The 24,601-nt window shown below is 40.0% G+C and overlaps 1 protein-coding gene across 1 annotated transcript in view; it reads right to left on the bottom strand.

Annotated features, from left to right (window-relative positions):
* The window catches only part of LOC127848620 (titin-like), a 94,775-nt gene that overhangs the window by 58,025 nt on the left and 12,149 nt on the right, over nt 1–24,601 (bottom strand). Inside the window, exons 12-34 of the mRNA XM_052381182.1 lie at nt 24,091–24,263; nt 23,648–23,695; nt 22,400–22,654; nt 19,815–20,954; nt 18,938–18,973; nt 17,659–17,802; nt 16,420–16,575; nt 15,663–15,793; nt 14,902–15,073; nt 14,378–14,557; nt 12,951–13,085; nt 12,371–12,559; nt 11,610–11,708; nt 10,929–11,132; nt 10,694–10,792; nt 10,365–10,468; nt 9,929–10,109; nt 9,215–9,411; nt 5,269–5,374; nt 4,160–4,333; nt 3,379–3,507; nt 2,742–2,765; nt 518–826 (exon numbers count right to left, since the gene is read on the bottom strand). Coding sequence (XP_052237142.1) covers nt 518–826; nt 2,742–2,765; nt 3,379–3,507; nt 4,160–4,333; nt 5,269–5,374; nt 9,215–9,411; nt 9,929–10,109; nt 10,365–10,468; nt 10,694–10,792; nt 10,929–11,132; nt 11,610–11,708; nt 12,371–12,559; nt 12,951–13,085; nt 14,378–14,557; nt 14,902–15,073; nt 15,663–15,793; nt 16,420–16,575; nt 17,659–17,802; nt 18,938–18,973; nt 19,815–20,954; nt 22,400–22,654; nt 23,648–23,695; nt 24,091–24,263 — 4,385 coding nt within the window. The remainder of the gene's footprint in view (nt 1–517; nt 827–2,741; nt 2,766–3,378; nt 3,508–4,159; nt 4,334–5,268; nt 5,375–9,214; nt 9,412–9,928; nt 10,110–10,364; nt 10,469–10,693; nt 10,793–10,928; nt 11,133–11,609; nt 11,709–12,370; nt 12,560–12,950; nt 13,086–14,377; nt 14,558–14,901; nt 15,074–15,662; nt 15,794–16,419; nt 16,576–17,658; nt 17,803–18,937; nt 18,974–19,814; nt 20,955–22,399; nt 22,655–23,647; nt 23,696–24,090; nt 24,264–24,601) is intronic.

Raw genomic sequence — 24,601 nt, 5'->3', positions numbered from 1 at the left:
TGAGAAGAGACTGCCTTCAACGAAATATTCATAAACACGGAAAGTGTCGTCCCTGAATACCCTATGCGGACTTTACAGGCTCAGCTGGGACGACCCTTTACGCACATGCATTAAGCCCCGTTAAAGTTGTTCAAACTGTGAAACAACGGGTCTCATTAGTCACATCAGACATTACAACATACATTGCGGTTACTGTAGGCGATGAATATTGAAAAAGTAGAACATCAAAACATATTCAAAACTTTCGTTGTAATCAAATTGACATGTTCAACTTGATCCTCCGTATAAGAGAAACTAAGTTAACAGTTAAATTTTCAATTTAATTGAGTTTGCCTGCTTTGCCTTTCTGGTACAAATTATTGGTTTATACGTTGAGCCTTCCAGACGGTTTTTAAAGAATACCTGTGCTCATAAATTTAAATGACCAAAGCAAACCAATATTCAGGTAAAATATGCTGTTAAAATCGTGACTAAAAGTGTACAAGTCATGCAAAATCAAATCTTACGATTGTGTTACCTCGATAGCGGCTGAAAGAAACTGGCAGGGAAGGTTCTCCAAGATCGGGAAGTTCCGTATCCATTCGGACACGGAACACGTGGTCGGGAACTTTCGGAAGATCGCGCACGCGGTACGTAGTGTCCGGAATTCCCCGAGCAATTGGTTTCCATTCGGCTCGGATTGGTTCCCATTTCTCAACGGTGTACCGCCCTGGTAGTTGGCGCTGATCGAAATTTAGAACCGGAGTTGGGCGCCATCTTAGATTCATTGAAGTAAATTCCTCGTCAAAATCAGATATTTCAGGGACCGAAACTGGGCGCCAAAGGTCTGAAATTTAGCAGCAAAATATTTAAAATACATGTCTCAACTGCAGGCAAATACGGAATAAAATAGATTTTAAGTACGGGAATGTACTTTTAACAAGCTTGTATAAGTGTAAAGTTGTATCACGACTTAAAAAGAAAACGTTATTTTCTGATGGAATTTGGAAATGCAAACACGTGAACGGTGAATGCTTGAACGCTTACGTGTTATTAGTATTAATTAAATTAGATATTTGTGCACCAAGCTCTTATTTTGCGATACATAATAGTTTATAGATTTCTTTCTTTAAAACACGTAGAAACGCATTGGAGTCACTATCCGAGGTATAATCAGAAACCTGACATAAAATAGACACTACCGTTTTTAACCTCGTGCATTTTTTTTTACCAAACAAGCATAAACAATGATTTATAAATCTTCGAAAAACAAATTCTGCATATATACTTAACCTTCGTTTTAGCATCCATGGTGCACTGTTATGGAATGGAAAAATGATGAGGCTATCCGAAGCCTGTTTATTAGTCTCTAGTGATTCTATTACGCCATATTTACAACAGTCTAACTATTTGATAAATGACTACAAACAACAACCAAAATCACGATCAGTTCAGTAATTGTTGCGGTGTTATCAACTATTGAACAACATTCAAGCTCAAACCCCCGGCGTTTTAAATTATCATGTATACATGACACGGCCAAAAACCACACAGCTCTTCTACGTTCTCAGTATTTTAGTGTTATTGTGTGGTTATTATATGACGATTACACGTATTCAACATCTGTTTGATTCAACAACATACAAATTCAACATTGAACACTCGCGTGGCAGCCTATGTTGTTTTGATATGAACAAACCCCAATCGTTTGCACTGCTGGGCGTGTACATGTGTTATTTAGTGGATGAAATGAAACAACAACACTCTGGCATTAGTAGTATATAGGTCGTACATTGACAAACAGGCCAACCTATCAGAGAAATGTTTAAAGGTAACATAAAATTTTGCCCTTCATTCTGCACAAAAGTGTTTTAAAGTGAACTAAGTATAGAACAACTTGTCCATGGGAACATACTTGTTGCAGAAAGAAAACATACAGAAAATATCATTAAAATAGGTTCATCCGTGATATAATAAAGTGACGTTTTATCACGTTCACGTTGGAAGATTATAATAAAAAGTTATTTCAAACACTTTTAAATTCTGCCTGTATACTTCTTTTCAATATACCGGAACGGGTGTGGAGAATTAATCCAGGACAGTGTGTGTAACATAGGAAATGAAGCAATTGGATTAATAGCTATCATGCAAATTGTTGTTTGGATCCAATGGTCACCGTGATAACCGGTCTAAAACCGTTTGGATAATTTTGTAGTATATGGGCCTCGTTCTGGGAAAACTGGGCTAAATGCAAATGCGAAGTCCGTCCATCCTATTCTTGGTAGACATTTTCCGCTTCTATGGAATGTTCGTCTAAACGAACATCAACGGAAAGTGTCGTAATTGATTTGCCTGTGCGTACAGCTAATCTAGACCGAAACTCTACGCACATGCATTCAGTCCAGTTTTCCCAGATGCGTTTTTTTTATCAGATGGAACCTTTATACAGATCATTACCCACGTGTCTGTGCAGTTTTTTACCCTTACGTAACACGAAAGTCGCAATTGTGTCAGATAACTTGGATGTTAATTCAGAACATGGTCATTAAATGTTAAGCGATGCGTATTTAGATAATTACACTAAAATATTATTAGATAAATTAGTAAAATGTTGTTAAGATGAAAATAACATATGTAAAGTTGCACCCCTTAAAAGCTCGTACACTTCAATCAAATGACAACAGTGGTGGAACAATTAAAATCGAGTTAACGTGTTCAATGTGTTATTTCGTGATACACACTTTCAATACACTGTATCTCACCTTTCCGCTCCTGAGTCTTTTCGACTAAAAGCAAACGTGCACACATATAACATGTACACAATTAGTAATGACACACGTGAGAATAAAGATATGAATAAAATAGATGAACATGTACATGTAACTTAATTGAGACATACCTCACACATTATAATAATATGTTTTGAAATAAATAGTTACATAATGTTTGTTGAACTAAAAATGTTTCTAAAAAACTTTCGCTGCACCAGAATAAACCGATCTAAAACAACTAACTACGTACAAGAACATTAAACGTTATGGACACAACATCATCATGTCCTAGAAGATTGATATGTGTATCATTCACGAAAATAGTTTTTTATTTATACGATACCAATTACCAATTACAATTTCTTTTTTAAGTGCTATGTTTTTAAGAACTCCCGAAGACTAGTCAAAATAGTTTTGATTTGTTTATCACAAATATTCTGTACGAACAAACATTTAACTATTATTTTACTAAGCCTCAAAACAACAAAATCAGTAAACAACGTTTTTTAAATTAATTAATATGTTAATTGTCCCCTGCTCAGGTACAATACGGAATAAAATTACGACGGAATTCAATCCATCAGACGTCTTAACAAATAAACCGTGTAGTCGCGACCCCAAACCTCACCTTCATACTTCAGCAGACGGGCATGCTCCGTTGGCTTGCTACTTCCGTATTCGTTCTCCGCCTGTACCCGGAAGTTGTATTCTCGGTCGGGATTAAGGCCGGTTACGTGGTATGACGTGTGCGGAACGCCTGCGATAAAGAGTGTGGTTTGTTTAGTTGTGTTACTTTAGATTTATAGTAGTTTAAACATTAACTCAGCCACTTACATGACAGTGAAGCCTTACACGACGCGCTGAGTTGACGTTTTTTTACTATTATATTTGACATCATATGTATTATTATTTATTTTAGGTTTTCTATCAGTCACTAACATCAGGATATCTAACTTCGATTTATATTTATATATATACATATGCACTTACTTAAAGACATAGTAAACCAAAATGAATCTAATGCATTTTAAGGGCACCAGTTCTCATAAAAGTAAGCTATGCTTATTCCACTGAAAAAATCCTTTAAAGGAAATGCGTTATATCATGTTCATGTGTTCGAAAGTGCTTAGAGCAAATGACATATACAATTCCTGTATGTTTCGTTAAAACGTAAAATGCTTATCCGATAAACTCCAAAGGATTCCAAAGCTATCACGTATGTCGAAGCAATGAAACTTATAATTACTGAATCTTTACTTTTTGACCAATATTAATGCGTTTTATAAATATTGGTCGATGAGATGTTTATAAGGAATGATTTAGTAATGTTATTGTTGCAACAGAATCATGGGAGTCGAGCATTTATCCTTAAACATCAAGGGATTTAGTGTTCCCCATTCTGAGTATACCTTTGACCAGCGGTCGCCATGACGTGAACGGGTGCTCCTGTATGTACAACGTGTACGTGATAGGCGACGTTGACGTCACGTAAGACGGCAGTGACGCTGGCCTCCAGGACAGACGCACCGAGCCGGGCACGATATCGTAGATCAGAGGCTGCTCCGACGGCAGAATAGGCGCGACTGAAATACGGACGGACAGTGAATTGTTACTGGTATTAAGAAGTCTTAAAATCAAACTGAGCAATCCTTAATTGTGTGCATTTCAAATATCACTGACCTAAAACCCGAAGATGATCTTAATATAATTTTAAGAGCCGGAGAAGAGAAATTATGAGAACATATGTGTAATCACGATTTAATAAAAATGTGTACTTCAAATAAATGATGCTATTACGTCATACTATCGTGACAAATATTTCATTTTAAAAGTTGTTGTTCCGAGCCGTCTCGTTTGTTATCATGTTATCAGCAAATAAATGGCACGGCGTTGATTCTATATTCATCTTCAACTATAATATATATAATATATATTTTTTAACTGATCATTTCCTAAATTCAGAGTACCATTTCATACAGGATGTATTATTAAACAGTTCGCAGCAGTGCAGAAGCTTAAAGGGACCTTTTCACGTTTTGGTAAATTGACTCAATTAACATTTTTTTGTGTCAGATCCGCAAATTTTCGTTGTAGTTATGTTTGAGAAAACAGTAATACTGAACATTTACCATAATCTAAAATATCCATTATATGCATCTTTTGACGATAAAAAACTGAAAATTATAAACCATTGCAACGCGAAACGATTGAATAATTTGGAAAGTTCTGTTGTTGTCGTTATATTTTGTGATACTACGAGGATTGTTTATTTGAAGTATAAAATACATCTCTCATTGTATGAGCACGGATGGCCGAGTGGTCTGAGTGATAGACTTTTACTTGAGGGGTCAGTGGTCCGGTTGAGGGTAATTTTTTTTCTTTGTTTTATTATACTCTTGTTTTTTTACTGGAGCTTTTTAGATCCCATGTTTACATTTATCATTATATAGCATTTAATGATAAACTTCTATACATGAAAAAATCTGTGAACCGACCCTTTTACGGGAAGCATGCTTACTAGATCTTCTCTTCACCACCATGGTCCGGGTAGAGTCGCTGACGCCATAGTCATTCTCGGCCCGCACCCGGAAAGAGTACTCCTTCTGTGGGCTCAGACCCGTCACCTAGAGAAGATAAGCCTCGGTCTGGGAAAACTGGGCTTAATGCATGTGCGTGAAGTGTCGTTCCAGATTAGCCTATGCAGTTCGCACAGGCTTATCATTATCAACACTTTCCGCTTTAAAAGAGTTTTCGTTTCTAGAAGTCTCTTGAAAATGATAATTCAGTTTAGTATAAATAGCCTGTGAGGACTGCACAGGCTAGTCTGGGTTGACATTCTAACTATATGCATTAAGCCCAGTTGTGAGGACTGCACATACTAGTATGGGTTGACATTCTAACTACATGCATTAAGCCCAGTTGTGAGGACTGCAAATGCTAGTCTGGTTTGACATTCTAACTACATGCATTAAGCCCAGTTGTGAGGACTGCAAATGCTAGTCTGGTTTGACATTCAAACTACATGCATTAAGCCGAGTTGTGAGGACTGCACATGCTAGTCTGGGCTGGCATTCTAACTACATGCATTAAGCCCAGTTGTGAGGACTGCACACGTTAGTCTGGGTTGACATTCTAACTACACGTATTAAGCCCAGTTGTGAGGACTGCAAATGCTAGTCTGGTTTGACATTCTAACTACATGCATTAAGCCCAGTTGTGAGGACTGCACATGCAAGTCTGGGTTGACATTCTTACTACATACATTAAGACCAGTTGTGAGGACTGCACATGCTAGTCTGGGTTGAAATTCTAACTACACGTATTAAGCCCAGTTGTGAGGACTGCACAGGCTAGTCTGGGTTGAAATTCTATCTACATGCATTAAGCCCAGTTGTGAGGACTGCACATGCTAGTCTGGGTTGACATTCTAATTACATGCATTAAGCCCAGTTGTGAGGACTGCACACGCTAGTCTGGGTTGACATTCTATCTACATGCATTAAGCCCAGTTGTGAGGACTGCACACGTTAGTCTGGGTTGACATTCTATCTACATGCATGAGGCCCAGTTGTGAGGACTGCAAACGCTAGTCTGGGTTGACATTCTAACTACATGCATTAAGCCCAGTTGTGAGGACTGCACATGCTAGTCTGGGTTGACATTCTAACTACATGCATTAAGCCGAGTTGTGAGGACTGCACATGCTAGTCTGGGTTGACATTCTATCTACATGCATTAAGCCCAGTTGTGAGGACTGCACACGCTAGTCTGGGTTGACATTCTAATTACATGCATTAAGCCGAGTTGTGAGGACTGCACATGCTAGTCTGGGTTGACATTCTATCTACATGCATTAAGCCGAGTTGTTAGGACTGCACACGCTAGTCTGGGTTGACATTCTAACTACATGCATTAAGACCAGTTGTGAGGACTGCACATGCTAGTCTGGGTTGACATTCTATCTACATGCATTAAGCCCAGTTGTGAGGACTGCACATGCTAGTCTGGGTTGACATTCTAACTACATGCATTAAGCCCAGTTGTGAGGACTGCACACGTTAGTCTGGGTTGACATTCTATCTACATGCATTAAGCCCAGTTATGAGGACTGCAATTGCTAGTCTGGGTTGACATTCTATCTACACGCATTAGGCTCAGTTGTGAGGACTGCACACGCTAGTCTGGGTTGACATTCTATCTACATGCATTAAGCCGAGTTGTTAGGACTGCACACGCTAGTCTGGGTTGACATTCTATCTACATGCATTAAGCCGAGTTGTGAGGACTGCACATGCTAGTCTGGGTTGACATTCTAACTACATGCATTTAGACCAGTTGTGAGGACTGCACATGCTAGTCTGGGTTGACATTCTATCTACATGCATTGAGCCGAGTTGTGAGGACTGCACATGCTAGTCTGGGTTGACATTCTAACTACATGCATTTAGACCAGTTGTGAGGACTGCACACGCTAGTCTGGGTTGACATTCTATCTACATGCATTAAGCCCAGTTGTGAGGACTGCACACGCTAGTCTGGGTTGACATTCTATCTACATGCATTAAGCCCAGTTGTGAGGACTGCACATGCTAGTCTGTGTTGATATTCTAACTACATGCATTACGCCCAGTTGTGAGGACTGCACATGCTAGTCTGTGTTGACATTCTAACTACATGCATTAAGCCCAGTTGTGAGGACTGCACACGTTAGTCTGTGTTGACATTCTATCTACATGCATTAAGCCCAGTTGTGAGGACTGCACATGCTAGTCTGGGTTGACATTTTATCTACATGCATTAGGCCCAGTTGTGAGGACTGCACACGCTAGTCTGGGTTGAAATTCTATGTACATGCATTAAGCCGAGTTGTTAGGACTGCACACGCTAGTCTGGGTTGACATTCTAACTACATGCATTGAGACGAGTTGTGAGGACTGCACATGCTAGTCTGGGTTGATATTCTAACTACATGCATTAAGCCCAGTTGTGAGGACTTCACATGCTAGTCTGGGTTGATATTCTAACTACATGCATTAAGCCCAGTTGTGAGGACTGCACACGCTAGTCTGGGTTGACATTCTAACTACATGCATTAAGCCCAGTTGTGAGGACTGCACATGCTAGTCAGGGTTGACATTCTAACTACATGCATTAAGCCCAGTTGTGAGGACTGCACAGGCTAGTCTGGGTTGATATTCTAACTACATGCATTTAGCCCAGTTGTGAGGACTGCACATGCTAGTCTGGGTTGACATTCTAACTACATGCATTAAGCCCAGTTGTGAGGACTGCACATGCTAGTCTGGGTTGATATTCTAACTACATGCATTTAGCCCAGTTGTGAGGACTGCACATGCTAGTCTGGGTTGACATTCTAACTACATGCATTAAGCCCAGTTGTGAGGACTGCACATGCTAGTCTGGGTTGATATTCTAACTACATGCATTAAGCCCAGTTGTGAGGACTGCACATGCTAGTCAGGGTTGACATTGTAACTACATGCATTAAGCCCAGTTGTGAGGACTGCACAGGCTAGTCTGGGTTGAAATTCTAACTACACGTATTAAGCCCAGTTGTGAGGACTGCAAATGCTAGTCTGGGTTGGCATTCTAACTACATGCATTAAGCCGAGTTGTGACAGAATAAGGCTCATATAAAATTCTTCGGCAGATTGTGAGAAATCGCAGAATCCAGTTCGCACAAGAACTGACGGACAGACGAAAAGAGAAACGACCAGAAGGAAAACATATTGCCCTAACGCTGATACACCGATAAGAGGCTAATTAACCTATTTATGCCTAGTGGACTCTCCAATCCTTCTAAATTGGATCAATTTATTTCCAAAATTAGGGATGTCTAGTATGTTTATTTCTATAATTAGAACATTTCTTACAGAAATTCCTTTAAGCAAACAGCGCAGACCCTGATGAGACGCCGCATCATGCGGCAACTCATCTGGGCCTAGACTGTTTGCCAAGGCCTTTTTTTTCTAGACGCTAGGCATAAATGGGTTAATACTTCATTTAGCTCCATCTAATTATCAAGGTCGAATTGCAACTGCCCGATATATTATACAGGTTCTTTCAAAACAATGCGGGAATGCCGCATTCATGTTTCAATAAATTCGACGAACTCAATCTCAGACATATAATAATGTCGCCTATGTAAAGCATTTTTCCGTAACTGACGTCACAAAAATGAGTCGTAAGTGCACACTTATATAAAGATACATTTAAGGACGTACTTCAAAACCCAAGTCCTTGAGATGTCGTGTGACCACGACGGATTTTGCTATATCGGTGAGGCAGACTGTCCTCAAATATTTTCCACAACTAGCATTCATGCTGTATAAACCGTACGTAGCCTGAAAATGGCGTGCGACCACGACGGATATGACTATACAGGTGAAACATTGAGTGCTCATGCATATGAAACAACGCGCAGTTATGTTTTATCCCCGTACCTTGAAATCTGTGTGTGTGATTCCGCGGGCCACCACGGCCCAGCTCGAGCTCGGCGCCTCCTGAGACTCGATCCGGTACGTGACTGGCGCGTAGTCCAGGATATGAGAGGGCAGGTCCGCCGAACGCCACTGCAGCTTCACGTAGTCGGCGCCTATCGAGACGGCGTACGGCTCCTCGATGGGTAGGCGGGGCGGGGCTGGAAAATTTATTTTAGCGCGATCGAATCGAAAGCTGGGGTTTATTGAAACGCTCTCTCGAGTCTGTTTCCTGGGTAAAAGCAGTACATTGTGTCTAGGGCGTAGATCTAAAGAGCTCTCCAAAAATACCTTTGTTCATGTCGACGTATACTTATAGATATAAGGGACACATTGGCAGCAACTAAAATACAATTTTAATCGGTTTCTGCAAATCCTGAGGGAACATGTCACATTGTGTGAAAGTATTTTTACACGCCAATGATAACATATTAGTAACGATTGTGATTTGTATGCTTTGCTTAAGAAAAAACGCTTTAGACGACCAGAAATAAAATCCATATATTTTCAGCTTTATTCGTTCACTCTTTCCCTTGAAACATATGCGTCTTGTTTCTGTAAAAGACTTAACAATAACAAGCACTTTTTACTTAAACATTTTTAATTGTTAACAACGAACGACTCTGTATGATTGACCTAATGAACTGAAATTATCCACTTTGATAAGAATGTACGCACCTGCCCTTCGTGGGATGTACACGGGCAGTGTGGGTTCGCTCTGGTACGATTCTGCGTAGGCACGAACGCGGACAAGATAGTCCAGGTCCGCCCGCAGGTCCGATAGACGCACGTTGGGGGTCCGGTGGTCTCGGTACAGGGTCCGCCAGGCGGCAATACCGGGCGGCGACTGCATCTCCACCTAAGTGGTGTATTTAAAGGTAATATTATGTTCCAATAGATACGTGATAGACATAGTTATATTAGGTTTGCGTGTTTACCCTATGTTTTACAGGTACATGCAATTTTATGTCATATCAGAACAGGGAATATAAGTATATACATTCGCTTTCTATATAGCGCCAATATGCCAAATGTATTAATATTATTATGATTTGTTCTTAGCAAATTCATCTACTTGGAAACATTCTTCACACCATTATAAACGTGTACTTGCCTCGTACAGTACATCCAGACCTCCCTCGGCCGGGAGCCAAGACAGGCTGACGGCGCTCTGGCTGAGCTCGTTGATTATCGGCTCTTTAGTCGAGAAACGAGGGACTGGAAATATGAGTTAGGATAACTGAACGCCTATGAGCTTAAATGTATAGTAGTTGCAATTGTTTAAACATATATGTTGAACAGGATTTTATTTTTAACACTTTAAATGTGAATAAGGCAAGAATGATTTTCCGAACACTTGAAATGCGTAAAGGTAAACAAAAAGTTAGCACTCATTGTTGGTGTTTTCTGTCATTATGCTGTCGGTGCTTTGCTGAAGCATACCTGGTCTCCTGTACAGAGTTGTTGGCATACTGGTAGAGCTGAACCCCGGCTCTGTTTCCGCCATGACCCGGAACTTATAGTCTCGGTCGGGTCTCAGGCCTGAAGTTTAATAACAGCATACTGTAAGATTAAACCTGTTGATGGGTATCCGAACATTACATTTCTCCCATGTTTTCCATTATACATTAATAAACTCTAAAACATACGCTCATAAACAAAAGAAAACTGAAGTGACCTGTAACATGGAAGGAGGTATCGGGCACTCTTTTAGCCAGTGGCACCCATTTTGACGACGGAAGTTCCGCCATCTCCACGCTGTAGTGAATCGGAGTGTGCATGCGCTGGTATGCCGGAAGCTCCGCTGGTTTCCATGACAACATTGCTGACTGAGGAGTCACCTCCCTTAGTTGTGGTTCTTCAATCGGCCACCTTGGTCTCACTGCGCGAAGTAAGACAAAAATTAAATATTTGATGCAAATGGACACATCTTCTACTTATTCAACTTGTGTCATATATAAATATCACTATTGTGGATTCAACGATTTTGCATGCTTTAAAGTACACACATACTTAACAAAGTAATTAAATCGCACAAATATTGGACACAGTGCATTTTAAGTTTAAACATACAATCAATGAGCGAAATGATTTTCAATCACACATATATACTGCTTAAAGGATTCAATAGCATACATTTGGGGATTCATGCAAACAATCGTATAGATACATGCGTTTTTAGGTAAACAGAATCGACTTACATTTTCGTATTATCACTTCCATCACTCGTAAGTATCATAAGTAAAAGAGGCATCGGCAATGTGTTCAAACTAGTTTGTTATTTATATTTATGCATTAGGTGGTTATATAAGTAAGATATATAGTTTAAACTAAAATGACATAATAGGTTATACTGCACCTGGTAGCGCGGTTAGCGACGCGGTCACTGACGGTTCAAGGTAGCCGGTGTCCGCCTGGGGTATCACACGGAACTGGTAGTCGTGGGTCGGCCGCAATCCTGCAGAACAAGTTAACTATCGAATCAATGTACCAGTCAGAATATTTAAGCCTTGTTCTGAGAAAACTTGATTTTCGGTAAGGAGGGACTTCATTGAAACTAAAAATTCCATAAAAGCAGAAAGTGTCGTCCCTGATTAGCTTACGCGTACTGCACAGTCTAATCTGGGACGACACTTTACGCACATGCATTATGCCTAGTTCTAAGAACAAGACTCATTTATAACATTTCTCTTGCTATGATTGACGAAGCGTTTTTTGGATGATACGTATATAACTTTTTCCGATTTTGTTGCGCATCAAACACAGTTATAAAATCTTGGTCAATCGCTATGCATATAAACGTCTGATGAAAACACATACCGAAAGGTGTCGGATGCTATATAACTATATAGCTATATAAATAATGTGTGTCAGGCCCCACAACCAAATCGCCACATTGGTGCAAAAGATAGCGTGTGCCTTATTATTTCAATGTCATATGTACCTGTTTGCACCAAGGGTGGGATATGATCTATAAAACTGGTGTGGGCTCCTAGAAAAATCATATGACTGATGCGCAAGAAGAACGAGGGTTGTCAGCCATGAACAACGCGTGAGCTTCTAAATTTGAACAATAAGACCACGGATCCGCGGATTTAGAACTAATTTTGCTCCACCTACCGGTGACCCTGTACGTCGTGTCCGTGACCCGTGTTGCTATTGGCGCCCATTGGCCGAATGGCGACTCGCGCATCTCGATCTGGTAGCTGATTGGGCGAGACAGGTCGTCCAGTGGGCGTCGCCAGGACAACCGGAGAGAGTCAGACTCCACGTCAGAAATGACGACTGCTTCCGGCAAAGCGTGATAGGCTTAAATAAAAGGAATTTCTCGTGTGTACATACATTTGTTAAAAGTCGCATGAGATATTCTTTTATAGAAGCAAATAATGGTCGTAAAGACACTCGTGGTGGATTTTGATGGTCGTGGTGGTGTTGATGAAGAAGAAGATGAGGAGGACGATGATTAAAAAGATGACGGCATATGATGATCATGATGAATTAATATGATCATGCAGGTCATAATAAACCCCTTTTTTCATGACAACACTGTACATTACAATTCTCGAAATGATTGATCGATTGATACTGCTTAAAACGACGATAATTATTATGATTACGACTTTTTGTTGATGCTGCTACGGATGATGATAATGATTATGATGCAGCTGCTCTTGCTGGTGATGATGACGACGATTCTTACCAGGCTTTTGTCTCATTGTAACCGGAAGTTCGTGTGACGGTTGACTGAGCCCGTATGGTGTAAGGGCTCGGACCCTAAACCGATAGTCCCTGTCCATATCCAGGTGCCTGACCCTGTAGCCGGTGGTTGGGATACCTGGAGGTGCATCGAGATCATATGAAATATATACACCTGTATACAATAAATGTTGAGTACACTGTTTCCGATGCATCAGGCATACATGTAATTAGTTACACAGTTACCTGGTCACTAACGGAATATATCTGTAGAAATTATTGTGGGGTTTGGCATGACTTTCAATCGGGTTTAATGTTTGCTTTAAAAGTTATAAGGCTTGAATTGCATAGGCAATTGTTCTCGTACCTTTCATTATACACACGAATTGTAATGATAATTTATCTACTGGGTTTGTTTCTTGAATGTTGTTATAACCCTTTGAGATCAGTTTCAAAAATACAGCATACTGTTTAAATCTAACGAATATTGGTACTCTAAATTCGTACAGAAACAAGTAACCTTTAGCTTTGTTTCAAATAAATCTGATAGAAATCGAGGTCATGAGGATCTAGCCGATACTGGCTGCTGAATTAGAGCTCACAGGGTGTTGAAAGGAGGAAACCCGTGGCGCTGACAGGATGTTGAAGGGAGGTAACCACAGGCTCTGACAGGATATTGAATGGAGAAATGGAGATAACTCGAAGCTCTAACAAATATTCATTAGCAGAGGAACAGACAGGAACTGGCTTCCATCGAACACAAATGTTAATAGCATAACTCATTTTCATGTACGATTCTAGTAAGTTTAATTCAGAAATGGTTCGATTCTTAAATGACCACATTTCCGAGAAGTGCTCTTGCCTTTTATTTATTTAAAATTGTGAATCATTTTAAAGATGCATCTGTCCTTTTCCGAAAATCGCAATAAAAATCAAAATGATAGACCGCGTGTCTTGTTAGGAATGCCTCTCCCGTGAGCGCAGACATCGGCAGAACCGAGGTATTACACCAAACTGTTGCAGACGCACATAATATATGTGTATGATTAAGAAATCACAAAAAGCCAGGGCCCCGATTGCTAAATTGTTTAAATATAAGAACAAAAGCAATTACGTCAGAAGTATGCAATACCTACGACCACAGAGAATTATTTAATGATATGTTACATAAAGCAAAATAATATTATTTCTTATTTCGGTCTCCTGGCAAACAAACACGTTTCATAAAGGGGGTTGTGGATTTTGATTTAGAGAAGGGGTAATTATACGAAATGAATTTTGGAAAAAAAGATAATTTCGGATCGGCGTCATAATTATAGATAGGTCGAGAAACGTTATTATTTCTATTTAGCTTCTCAAACAAAATAATGTTCCCCTAAAACAATAGCGCCGCTTTAAGAAAAATAAAAAATAAGTCTGATCTTAACACACCAGTAACCAACGGTTTCCAGTCCGGAAGGGGCGGCTCCTGGTACTCAATCATGTACATAAGCGGCTCCTCGTCGCTGCTATACGGCGGGATGGTGACGCGAGACCAAGACAGGTGCACGCTGCGGGTGTCCGGTTCATATTCTAGCACTTGGAGGCGGTCAACTGGGGCGTGGCTGCTTGCTTTAAAACAAATGGATAAAAACTCTTAACAGTCGCTTAAAATAATAAAGAAAAAGCAGATAAGAAAAGGGCCTGCGTTAAAGGCCAAAAACATTTTTATTAGAATTTGTTTGCTGTAATAAGGAGTGATTTAACGCTACGTTTATTTCTTTCAAGGATTTTATGGGATGGCAGATTGGTGGATAAATCGCGTGTTTATTTTCATCCTATAGTTAATAAGCAATTAGTAAGCACAAATAAAAACTCCAGCTGTACCACCAATTGAGAACAACAACGCAAGCTCCATTAAATAAAATGATTGAAATTCACAAAAAAGAATACTCAGTCAACAAGTTATAACGTACCAAGCGCTTTGTACAGAGACACTGCAGGTGACGGCTCGCTGACGGTGCCTGTGGGTCCCCTGGCTCGAACCCTGAATCGGTAGTCCCGACCGGGTCGAAGGCCGTCCACGATGTAGACCGAATCGTCCAGGTCGCTGGCAATTGTTCGCCAGTCATGGGGTGGTTCCTCCATCTGTAAATTGTTTGTCAAATAATTAGCAAAGCTTTTTACGAAGGTTATATACATGAAATTATAGTCTAAAACAGCTATATCGGTTTAAATTGACGTCGGCCAAAATTTGACTCTACTTAAATCTGGCCATCATTAGACCCAACAGGTGGTCAAACTGGTCATAATTTGGCATAGTTTGGTAAATGAAAGCTCGAATATTTAAACTGGTTATAATAGGGTAAAATGGATATGGTGTCCGCCTTGCGACCGGGAGGTCACGGGTTCGATCCCCACCGTGGGAGCGTTCTTCAGATCTCCTCCATAGACACCAAGTACTGGTTCTAGTCCCAGGAAACTGACTCGAGAGCGTTACAAATAAGCCTTTCAATTTTTATGCAATCCAGCTCAAATAAATAGGTTTAAACTAAGGTTAAAAGGTACTGATTGAAGTCGATTTGACTTTTAGGCAATTTAAAAGGCAAACAAAAAAATATTATCTAGATATTCATTGGAAACTCCCAAACGGTAAATGGACGTTACCACGGTAGAATTTATAAGAAATAAAAGGTTAAATGGTAAAAAAAACGGACAAGCTGAGGCATTCCATTACCTCAATCATGTACGTCAAAGGAACCTCGTCCAATGCGAAGGAAGGTATATCAACCCGAGTCCAGGACAGTTTCGCCCACGTGTCTTCGTAATCAACAATCTCTGGTCGTGAAACGGGAACGCCAGGGAACGCTGCAGAGGGTGCAAGGAAATGTTAATGGCGAAATACGTTACCAATATTTTTGCAAATTTTGTAGACACATGCTTTGGGAATTATGTTTTACAAAGCTGTTTTACGCGATTGTTTAAGGTTGATTCTTTTATCATTTCTTGACGATAGCATTTAAGTAAACGTCAATTGCAGTTGAACTTTGTTATCTCGAATTTCCGTTTAAGTCGAAATGGAGAACCGTTACCAATTGTCGCTATACTTATTTTATTGAAAATATTGTTTTTCATCTCGAAGTCTTTTTGCCACTGAAGCATGGAGAAGGTTGCATAGTGGAACAAGCTCCTGAACATACGATGGAAACGGCTCAACTTCTTTAAAGTGCAGATGGTTCGTCAATAAATACTAGAAAGTGTTATTAATTCCACTATGGAAAAGGCCTTTACAAAACTGAATATACAATTTGAGAATACATAAGGAGGAGGATCTTTAACATACGGTGAACAATGGCACATTAGGGAAAGGCTTAAAACAAAAGGAAACAATAACGCCTTTGCTGCATAGCGGAGATATACCCACTACATATGGACATTGGTCATGAAAACAGAGTATGAAGAACCTTTAAATGCACATTATTTTCAATGGTTACCTCTAGCCCTGGGGAGCCAGAGCGGTTCCGTGGGTTCACTGATACCGAAATCGTTCTCCGCCCGGACTCGGATCAAGAAGTCTCGATCACTGGGAAGGTCGGAAAGGTAGTGGCTGGTGTCACGAAGGCGGCTCGAAACTGGCATCCAGTCCTTTCCTGTACAATTAAATTCACAAAAAACTGTATAATTTCCTTAAATAATTAAATGTAAAAACAACTTTAAGCGAAAATAAATGTACATACAGACTCCCATCACCATACTTTTTCTGAAAATGCATTCTTAGCTGAATTGACTAAAAGTTAAAACAATCAAAAGAGCATACCATTTTATTTGCAAGAAAGAACTCGACACAAATCAAAACCGAGTGTTTGTGCACCTTCTTTTTCCGTCGTATTCTTGTGAAATTTAACCCGTTTCAGCGCAAAGTGTAACTAAATACAGTAGTGAACATCTATGCTCACCTTATTTATATCCCCAAAAGATAATGACATAATAACTTCTAAAAGAATAGAACATGCCTTGTCGTAAATTATGTTGATTTATTTAGAGTGCTTCAGTTGTTCATCACGTTTAATAAGATGCCTAGTTAACGTCAAGTTAAAGTATTCTTCTCTGACGCGACAATCCTACGATAGGAACATCAGGGTGCAGAATCAACGGAGTTATCAAGTATTTACATTCGGGCTAGACAGAATGTAAACACACCATCAAGAACTCTATTTTTGCAAATATCTCAAGTTATTGAAATACATTTGCAAAACTCTTTAAAGCACAAAAGACAGTTTTTTCTTGCAGTTTGTGTCGATATCTTAAGGTATAAGAATAAATCATTGAATACGTATGAAATAGGTGACAGAATTTCACGCACATTCGTGCAGTATACATGCAGTTTTGTTAACAAGAAAATGTGCTTATTAAAGACAGTAGTTTTGATGTATTTCACATGGCCATTAAGCAGCATAAACAAAGGAGACTTGCCGACGTGTTTACATCCATTAACGTTTAAAGGGAACCCAACACAGTCACGTGATCTGCACCCTAAACATGTTTACCACGAAAAGTGAAAAAGGCCTGTCTCAAATGCAAACTCACAGTTCCTTCAGTTTTAAAATTCTGCACATTAACATTTTAGTTAAGTGTCCGCATTAGCTACCAATGATGGCATCGCCGTCGCCACACAAGTGTCATTAAGTCGATTTGAAAGAGGCGCAATAAACGACAACAAAGCAAAGACTTACCGGGCAATTCCTTCGCTTCCAGTCTATACGAAACCGGCGATGTTCGTTGGGTTTGATAGGTCTCCACCGGACGCCATGCCAACCGTACTGTCTCCTCACCGTAGTCCGTGACGACGGGTCGCTGTGTGGGAAGACGGGGCGGCGCTGAAATTTGATCGACAGGTCCATGTGTACATTTATATTAATAATATTAACATACAATTATCTGCTAAAGCTGGATCGACAATTTGATCGAATACGTTCAGCAATCGTGACTGTAATGTCAGCTTTAATTAAAAGCACCTTTGTATCCATGGTTACTTTTAGCCACGGGGAGTCAGAGCGGCTCCGTGGGGTCACTGATACCGAAATGATATCAGGTATAATCGCGGAACAATAATACAAATAAATAAATATACAATACTTTTAAGGTGTATGACCATAACATGCTGCCACACATATATCGGGACACATACATGATACTCATGAATACATAAAAGTAAAGAGTATGTTGTTTAACTAATATTTATACCAACACATTATTTGCAAGTACTTTTACATAATATAAGGGCTTTAAAGCCTTTTCACGTTTTGGCAAATTTATAAAATTAAAACAAATGTTTCAGATTCGCAAATTTTCGTTGTAGTTATGAAATTTGTGAGGAACAGTTACACTGAACAGTGAACATTTACCATGCTCTAAAATATACATTATATGCATCTTTGGCCAACTGTAAAACCTGAAAATTATAAAGCATTGCAACGAATCGATTGTATTATTTGGGAGAGTTCTGTTGTTGTCTTTATATTCTGTGATACTACGAGGATTGCGTTTATAAAGTATAAACTTAATAACTCATGTTAAGATCACAGACGGCCGAGTGGACTAAGCGATAGACTTTTACTCCAGGGATCAGTGGTTCGAGCCCAGTTGGGGGTTACTTTTCTTCTTTCTTAAATTTTGTTCTTTTTTTACTGGATCTTTTTAGATCCAATGTGTACATTTATAAATATAATGCATTTAATGTCAAACTTCAATACATGCCAAAATATGCGAAATGGCCCCTTTAACACCCAGTTATCATTGAGAAAGTTGAAAGTTGTAATACCTTTTCTGCATTCCTGTTTTGGAACTGTCAAATGGGGCAACTGATGAGAACAACGAGACCCCCCCCCCCCACGATTATTGAATGTTACAGAATTGTTTAATTAATATTATTTGGAACGAGTAAAATATGACTTATATCTACACCATACGCCGGAAGTTTACAACTAGCCGGTAGCTTATCGACAGACCTACCTCGTACTTCCGGGATTTGCGTTGCGCTCTTGCGATCTAAAATTAAAAGCATATGCCAATGAATTGCATTAGAGATAACGTGCAGTAAGAAATCACACAAATAAATTGACTAATTTGCAAGAGACATAAAGTGTATGGCGGTTTTCTGTTGTTTCGATAAAAAAACGTCTTAGGGCAAATGAAAGCGAAAAAACCTGCTCGAATTTTTTGTCACGTAAAAACCATACTCAACACCATAACAATCAATTATACAGTGGGAACATTGGTACTCCAATGGAGTATGTATCATGCCGAACACATGCTGGGACTATGCGGCAAACAAAACCACAAGGCACTCTGGATAAGCAGACAATTTATTGCATCTTTCTTACGAAGGATTCCGGAGATAGTCGGTGTTTCACGATTGACCCATTCGTTTTTCGCGTATAAAGTTTAAGTGCATTGATTAATATTCTTAAACCGTGCTTCTTATCATTTTTTAAGAATATATTAGAATAAGTAATAAACAGTTAAATGATCGTACATTACAGGCTGTATAGATACATTTGGATAAAACATGTAACTATTTAAAGAAATGTTTAATAAACCAGCGATTTGAAACAACTTAAATAATTTTTTTCAACAAATGGCGTATTTGATTTCAATTGCTAATAAAACGACACATGATTTCGTATATATAATATGATAATTTAAGATGTACAGTAAATATTTAATATTGTTTTAATTGAAATTCAATGAACTTTCCAGACATCAGAAATTAATCAAATTGCAAATTAAGGATAAGCCTGATAGGGTCTTAAAAAAACATTCATTAAAATATCAAACATTACACTGAAGTTACTCTGATATAAAATGTTACTTTTGGAGACCAACTAACCAACTCGTTTCTCCACCGCAGCAGACCAAGTAGGTTCGCTGACGCCGTGTCGGTTCTGGGCTCGAACCCGGAACTCGTACTCTCTATCCGGTCTCAGATTGTACGCCGTGTATGTAGTTCCCGGTACAGCGGAGGCAAGCCGGGTCCAATCCAAGCTTGGAAGCTCGCGGGACTCTACGACGTACGAAACGTGTCGAGAATCTTCCGGAAGTGCAAAGGTCCTCGCCGGGAGCCAAGAGAGTTTCACCGAATCCTCATTTTGCTCGAGAATGGTAGGCCTATCAGATGGCAGTTTGGGAATCGCCGATGGAGCGTCCGCTCTTCCCAATGAGTAGCGCCTTTGCGGCTCGTAGGGTCTTCTTGTATCGTCTTGAGACAGAACGGGGCTGTCAAATCTAAATCGAAGGTTATCATAGGTCAGTCTCGGCGTTTCGTAAGGAATCTGAGCATGGCTTACATTTCGAGGTGATTCAGACAGTAACGGTTCGTACGTTTGCAAACGGTCATACGGGGACTTGGGCAAACTGGACATGGTTCGCGGGCTATCGAGCAGAAAACTGGTCATGTTGCGTGGGCTATCAAGGGTCAGGGTTCTGTCCAGCCTCGTTATCTGTGCTGATGGGCTACCATAAGACCTGTACGTCTCAATCAGTCGGGGACTCGCGTACAAGTCCGAACCGTCGTAACTCTGAAAGCTGTCGTACTTCAATGACCTCGGACTTTCGAACGAGCTCGTTCTCTCGAACCTATGTCTTTCAGGGGTTCGGTTACGTGCGCCGTCAAGAGGTGAAAATAGCGCGGAGTCTCTCGTTTTAGGACTCTCGTATGGAGTAATTGATGAAATTCGGCTGCTGTCAAACGTACTAGCCCTGTCTAGACTCTGATACCTGGGCTTATCGTCTGTTGGGCGGCTATCATATTTCCGCTCATAAGGGGAAGTGTACGTCAGATCGCTATATGGGCTGTCGTACATGGACTTCGGTCTCTCAAAACTTCGCTGCCTCTGGAGCGGCGGCTGTCTAGTACTTCCGGTACTTTGAGGCGACCTCTGTTGGATGTCATAGCGCTCCTTAGGTCGCGTATCGAGCAGACTTTCGATGCGGTCCGACGGTGATTCGTGTCGGCGTAGACCAGACTTGGCTGCTTGCAAAAATTTCAAAATTGTGAACATCGAAAACATACATGTATAACGCATGCCAACGCAATACATATGAACAATCACGTCAGATAGACAATTGACATTGACAGGGACGAAAAGAAAAAGAATACCAAATGCGGCATCTGTACACCAATAAAATGTGTATGTATGTATCTGATCAAAATCATACGATTACTTTATGATAATTAAAAATAATTCGCCCTATTGGTGCAAAAAGGTTCCATGTTCATTCTTATTTAAATGTCACATGGTACCTTTTTGCATCAATTGGGCAATATGTTTCGAACTTATGCCAGTTTACGTAATTCAGAAAGTAAACTTTAGATATACAATCTAACAAATGCAAGTCCTACGAAGATTTTTTTAAATCTGATTTTAATAGTTTCTTGTTGTAAGAAAATCCCTCACATTTGCCCCTGTAGTTTCAACACTAGGATACAAAACTCATAACACCAGTGGCACCAAACGTCATGCACAAATCCAAAACGGGATCAATGAAAAGCGGTAAATTGTTTTGCATCAAATATGTAGTCCGCACAGGCTAAACTGGGACGACTGTTTCTGCTTGAATTGATTTTTTTTAAAGAAGTCTCTTCTAAATGAACTGCGGACTGCACAGGTTTATCGAGGACGACACTGTAAGTACATGAATTAAGCCCTGTTTTCAGAGAGCGAACAGCCAAATTGGGCTAAAAAAGCGTTTGATACTACAATATGTGTCGTGTTCTGAGAAAACAGGGCTTAACTCATGTGCGTAAAGTTTCGTCCCAGATTAGCCTGTGCGGTCCGCACAGGCTAATCAGGGACGACACTTTCCGCCTTAACTTGATTTTCGGTAAGGAGGGACTTCCTTGAAACTAAAAATACCATTAAAGCGGAAAGTGTCGTCCCTGATTAGCCTGTGCGCACTACACAGGCTAATCTGGGACGACACTTTACGCACATGCATTATGACCAGCTTTCACTTAACAAGACACAATATTATGTCAGGTTAAGACTTCAACCGGGCGGGATTTGTTCACAAAAAGCACACAGGACAGCGTGGAATATACTTGTAAGTCAACACACGGCAAAAACATTCCATCAAAGCACAGTCTTGGTAAAACGGAATTATATCTATAGTATAGACGAGTGACGTCACTGCTTTCGTCTGATCTCTAAGCAAGTAGTGAATCAATAGTGCCATTTTGGCATAATGTAAAAATACTTATGATAGAGTCCACAGAAAAGTATTTAATGTTCAACTGATCAATATATTCATATATAATTATTCAAGTTTGTTTAATCACTGTCATACATATATCAATCGATAAATAGTGTTTTGTTTAACAATACGTAACAACGCCTAAAATGCCCGTTTGCATTTCTTTCAAAATACAAATTTAACGCGCAATCAACAACAAGTTAACTAGTAAACACGACGTACCTTCGTATTTTTCAATATCCGGATACGCGCGCTTTGACGTCACGTCGTCAAGGAAACGAGAGCGCGTAGGCGTATCATCCGGATACGCGCGCTTTGACTTCACGTCGTCAAGGAAACGAGAGCTCGTAGGCGTATCAATATCCGGATACGCGCGCTTTGACGTCACGTCGTCAAGGAAACGAGAGCGCGTGGGCGTAATCTCCTTTTGCTGTTGACGTCTGTCGGGCGAGTGACGCCCTCTGTCGGTGCTAATACCTGGTATATACCATATGGCGTCAGCATCAAATAAACAAAACAAGAAAATTTAGAGAAATTACCCAGAGAGAAATTCTTGTTAACCTTAAGTCTTCTTTAAACAACTGACCAATGTCTAATACATTAATATTTGGGAGATCATGACATCCGCACCCCAATAAAACAATCACCATAGTTCAATGATCATCACGTGTTGAAGACTCGACATCGTGAGACAGTTTTTTAAAACCTCGTGATCCAAAGTCTTATCAACAACAACAACAACATAACCTTTATTAAGCTCAAATCACAAATATAGTGACACATGAGTATACAGTGACAATGCATCTTTTACAAAGAGTTATTAACAATTGTTACATGGTGTTAAACTTTACATAGAAAATAGAAAAGAGAAAGAGACCTTAACCTTATCAAGGTTGAGCCTTCAAAGTGGTCTCTAGGATGGTAACAAGGATTATCTAAGAGTTGCCATGGTGACCTAGTTTTTGGAAACACGTGACCCAGATTCGATCTCAGATTAATTTCTCCCAAGATAAACATTCGGACAATTTTTTAATCACGACTGAGTAATACTTATAACATCTAGAATGATATTCTTTCTCTAAGGTTTAACCCGGTGACCTATTTCGTGGATACACGTGTCGAAGCTCCAAAATCGACCTATATATTGTCATGATAAACATTCTGACCAAATTTGATCAACAGTGTTACTGAGCTGACGGCGCACGGCCATTGACGCGCGACGAAAGACATCGGGCACAGAGTGGCCCTGATTGCCAATTATGTGAACTTCGTGATCAGGTGACCTAAAATTGAAGCTGGGTCACCTCCTTTGACCAGTAAATAAGAGTGATGGGGAGGGGTTAAAAGATTTGATGGCAAATCTAACCATATTTATTCCAGGCACATCATCGCTGTGGATATTTGATGTGTTAAATGAATGTAAGTTAATGTCATTAAGTTTTTAATCGAATGACGAAGTAGGCTACTTACCGTCTTTCAGCGACGTTTCTGGGGTAGCTCTTTCTTTCTTTTCTTTTTCTATAATACAATATGACGGGCTGTTTAATCACTCCAATTGCAAGATGTTTTGTTAACGTAGGTGTTTTATTAAAACAACAGTGACAAGAAAAGGCTATATTTCAAATTAAGTTAAATTTTATTTTGTACAAAAAGACCAATGGTCCTCGGTCGCTCATCTGAGATCCGTAGGTAGTTAACTGTTCTAAGAATCTGCGGTGACGCTATAGAACCCATTCTTTTAGAACTTGGCATAGGTAAAACAAAGGAAAAACAAGCTCAACGGTAAACACAATACGCCGAGGTACTTTTAGTATATTTTCTCTACCTGGGGTACTTTGCAGTATACTTGAGATTACCCGGTGTACTGTTAAATAGCATCTTTGCAGAAAATAACCAATTTAACGTTAATTTACCGTTCAGTTTCAGGGCCGCTGTCGAGGACGACTTTCCCTGGTTGTTGGAGATGATGCACGTGTACACGCCGGCGTCCTGTGACATGACGTCATCGATGACGAGGTGGCACGTGCCGCCCTCATTCGACATGTGGAACCGGCCGCCGGGGCTTATCACCCGTCCATCCTTCATCCTGGTGAATGGAAAGTGGATTGCGCGATAGAAAAAATCTACGCTGTTTTTTCGACGAATAAATAACAATTTGTAGTTCTGAAATATCAAGGGTGAACCCATGAGGGCGCCAGCTCTAGTTGTTTAAACGCCAGACGCTAGAACAACACAGGCTATTCGAAATTTCATTATGGCGTCTCATACATATAAACCTTTCATGAGATAATAAATTGTGACGTCGACCTTGCAACTTTTTGACCTTGACGTTAACTGTGTTAACAACTACGTTTGTGTAATTCAAATGTAGAAAGACTTACGAGTGTCATCTTTGAACTCCTAATTCGTGTAGACCTGTGCGCC

This window comes from Dreissena polymorpha, chromosome 10, assembly GCF_020536995.1.
Source record: "Dreissena polymorpha isolate Duluth1 chromosome 10, UMN_Dpol_1.0, whole genome shotgun sequence".
Lineage (NCBI taxonomy): Eukaryota > Metazoa > Mollusca > Bivalvia > Myida > Dreissenidae > Dreissena > Dreissena polymorpha.
The sequence above is the reverse complement of the archived record's forward strand: the minus strand, read 5'-3'. Positions and strand labels throughout refer to the sequence as shown.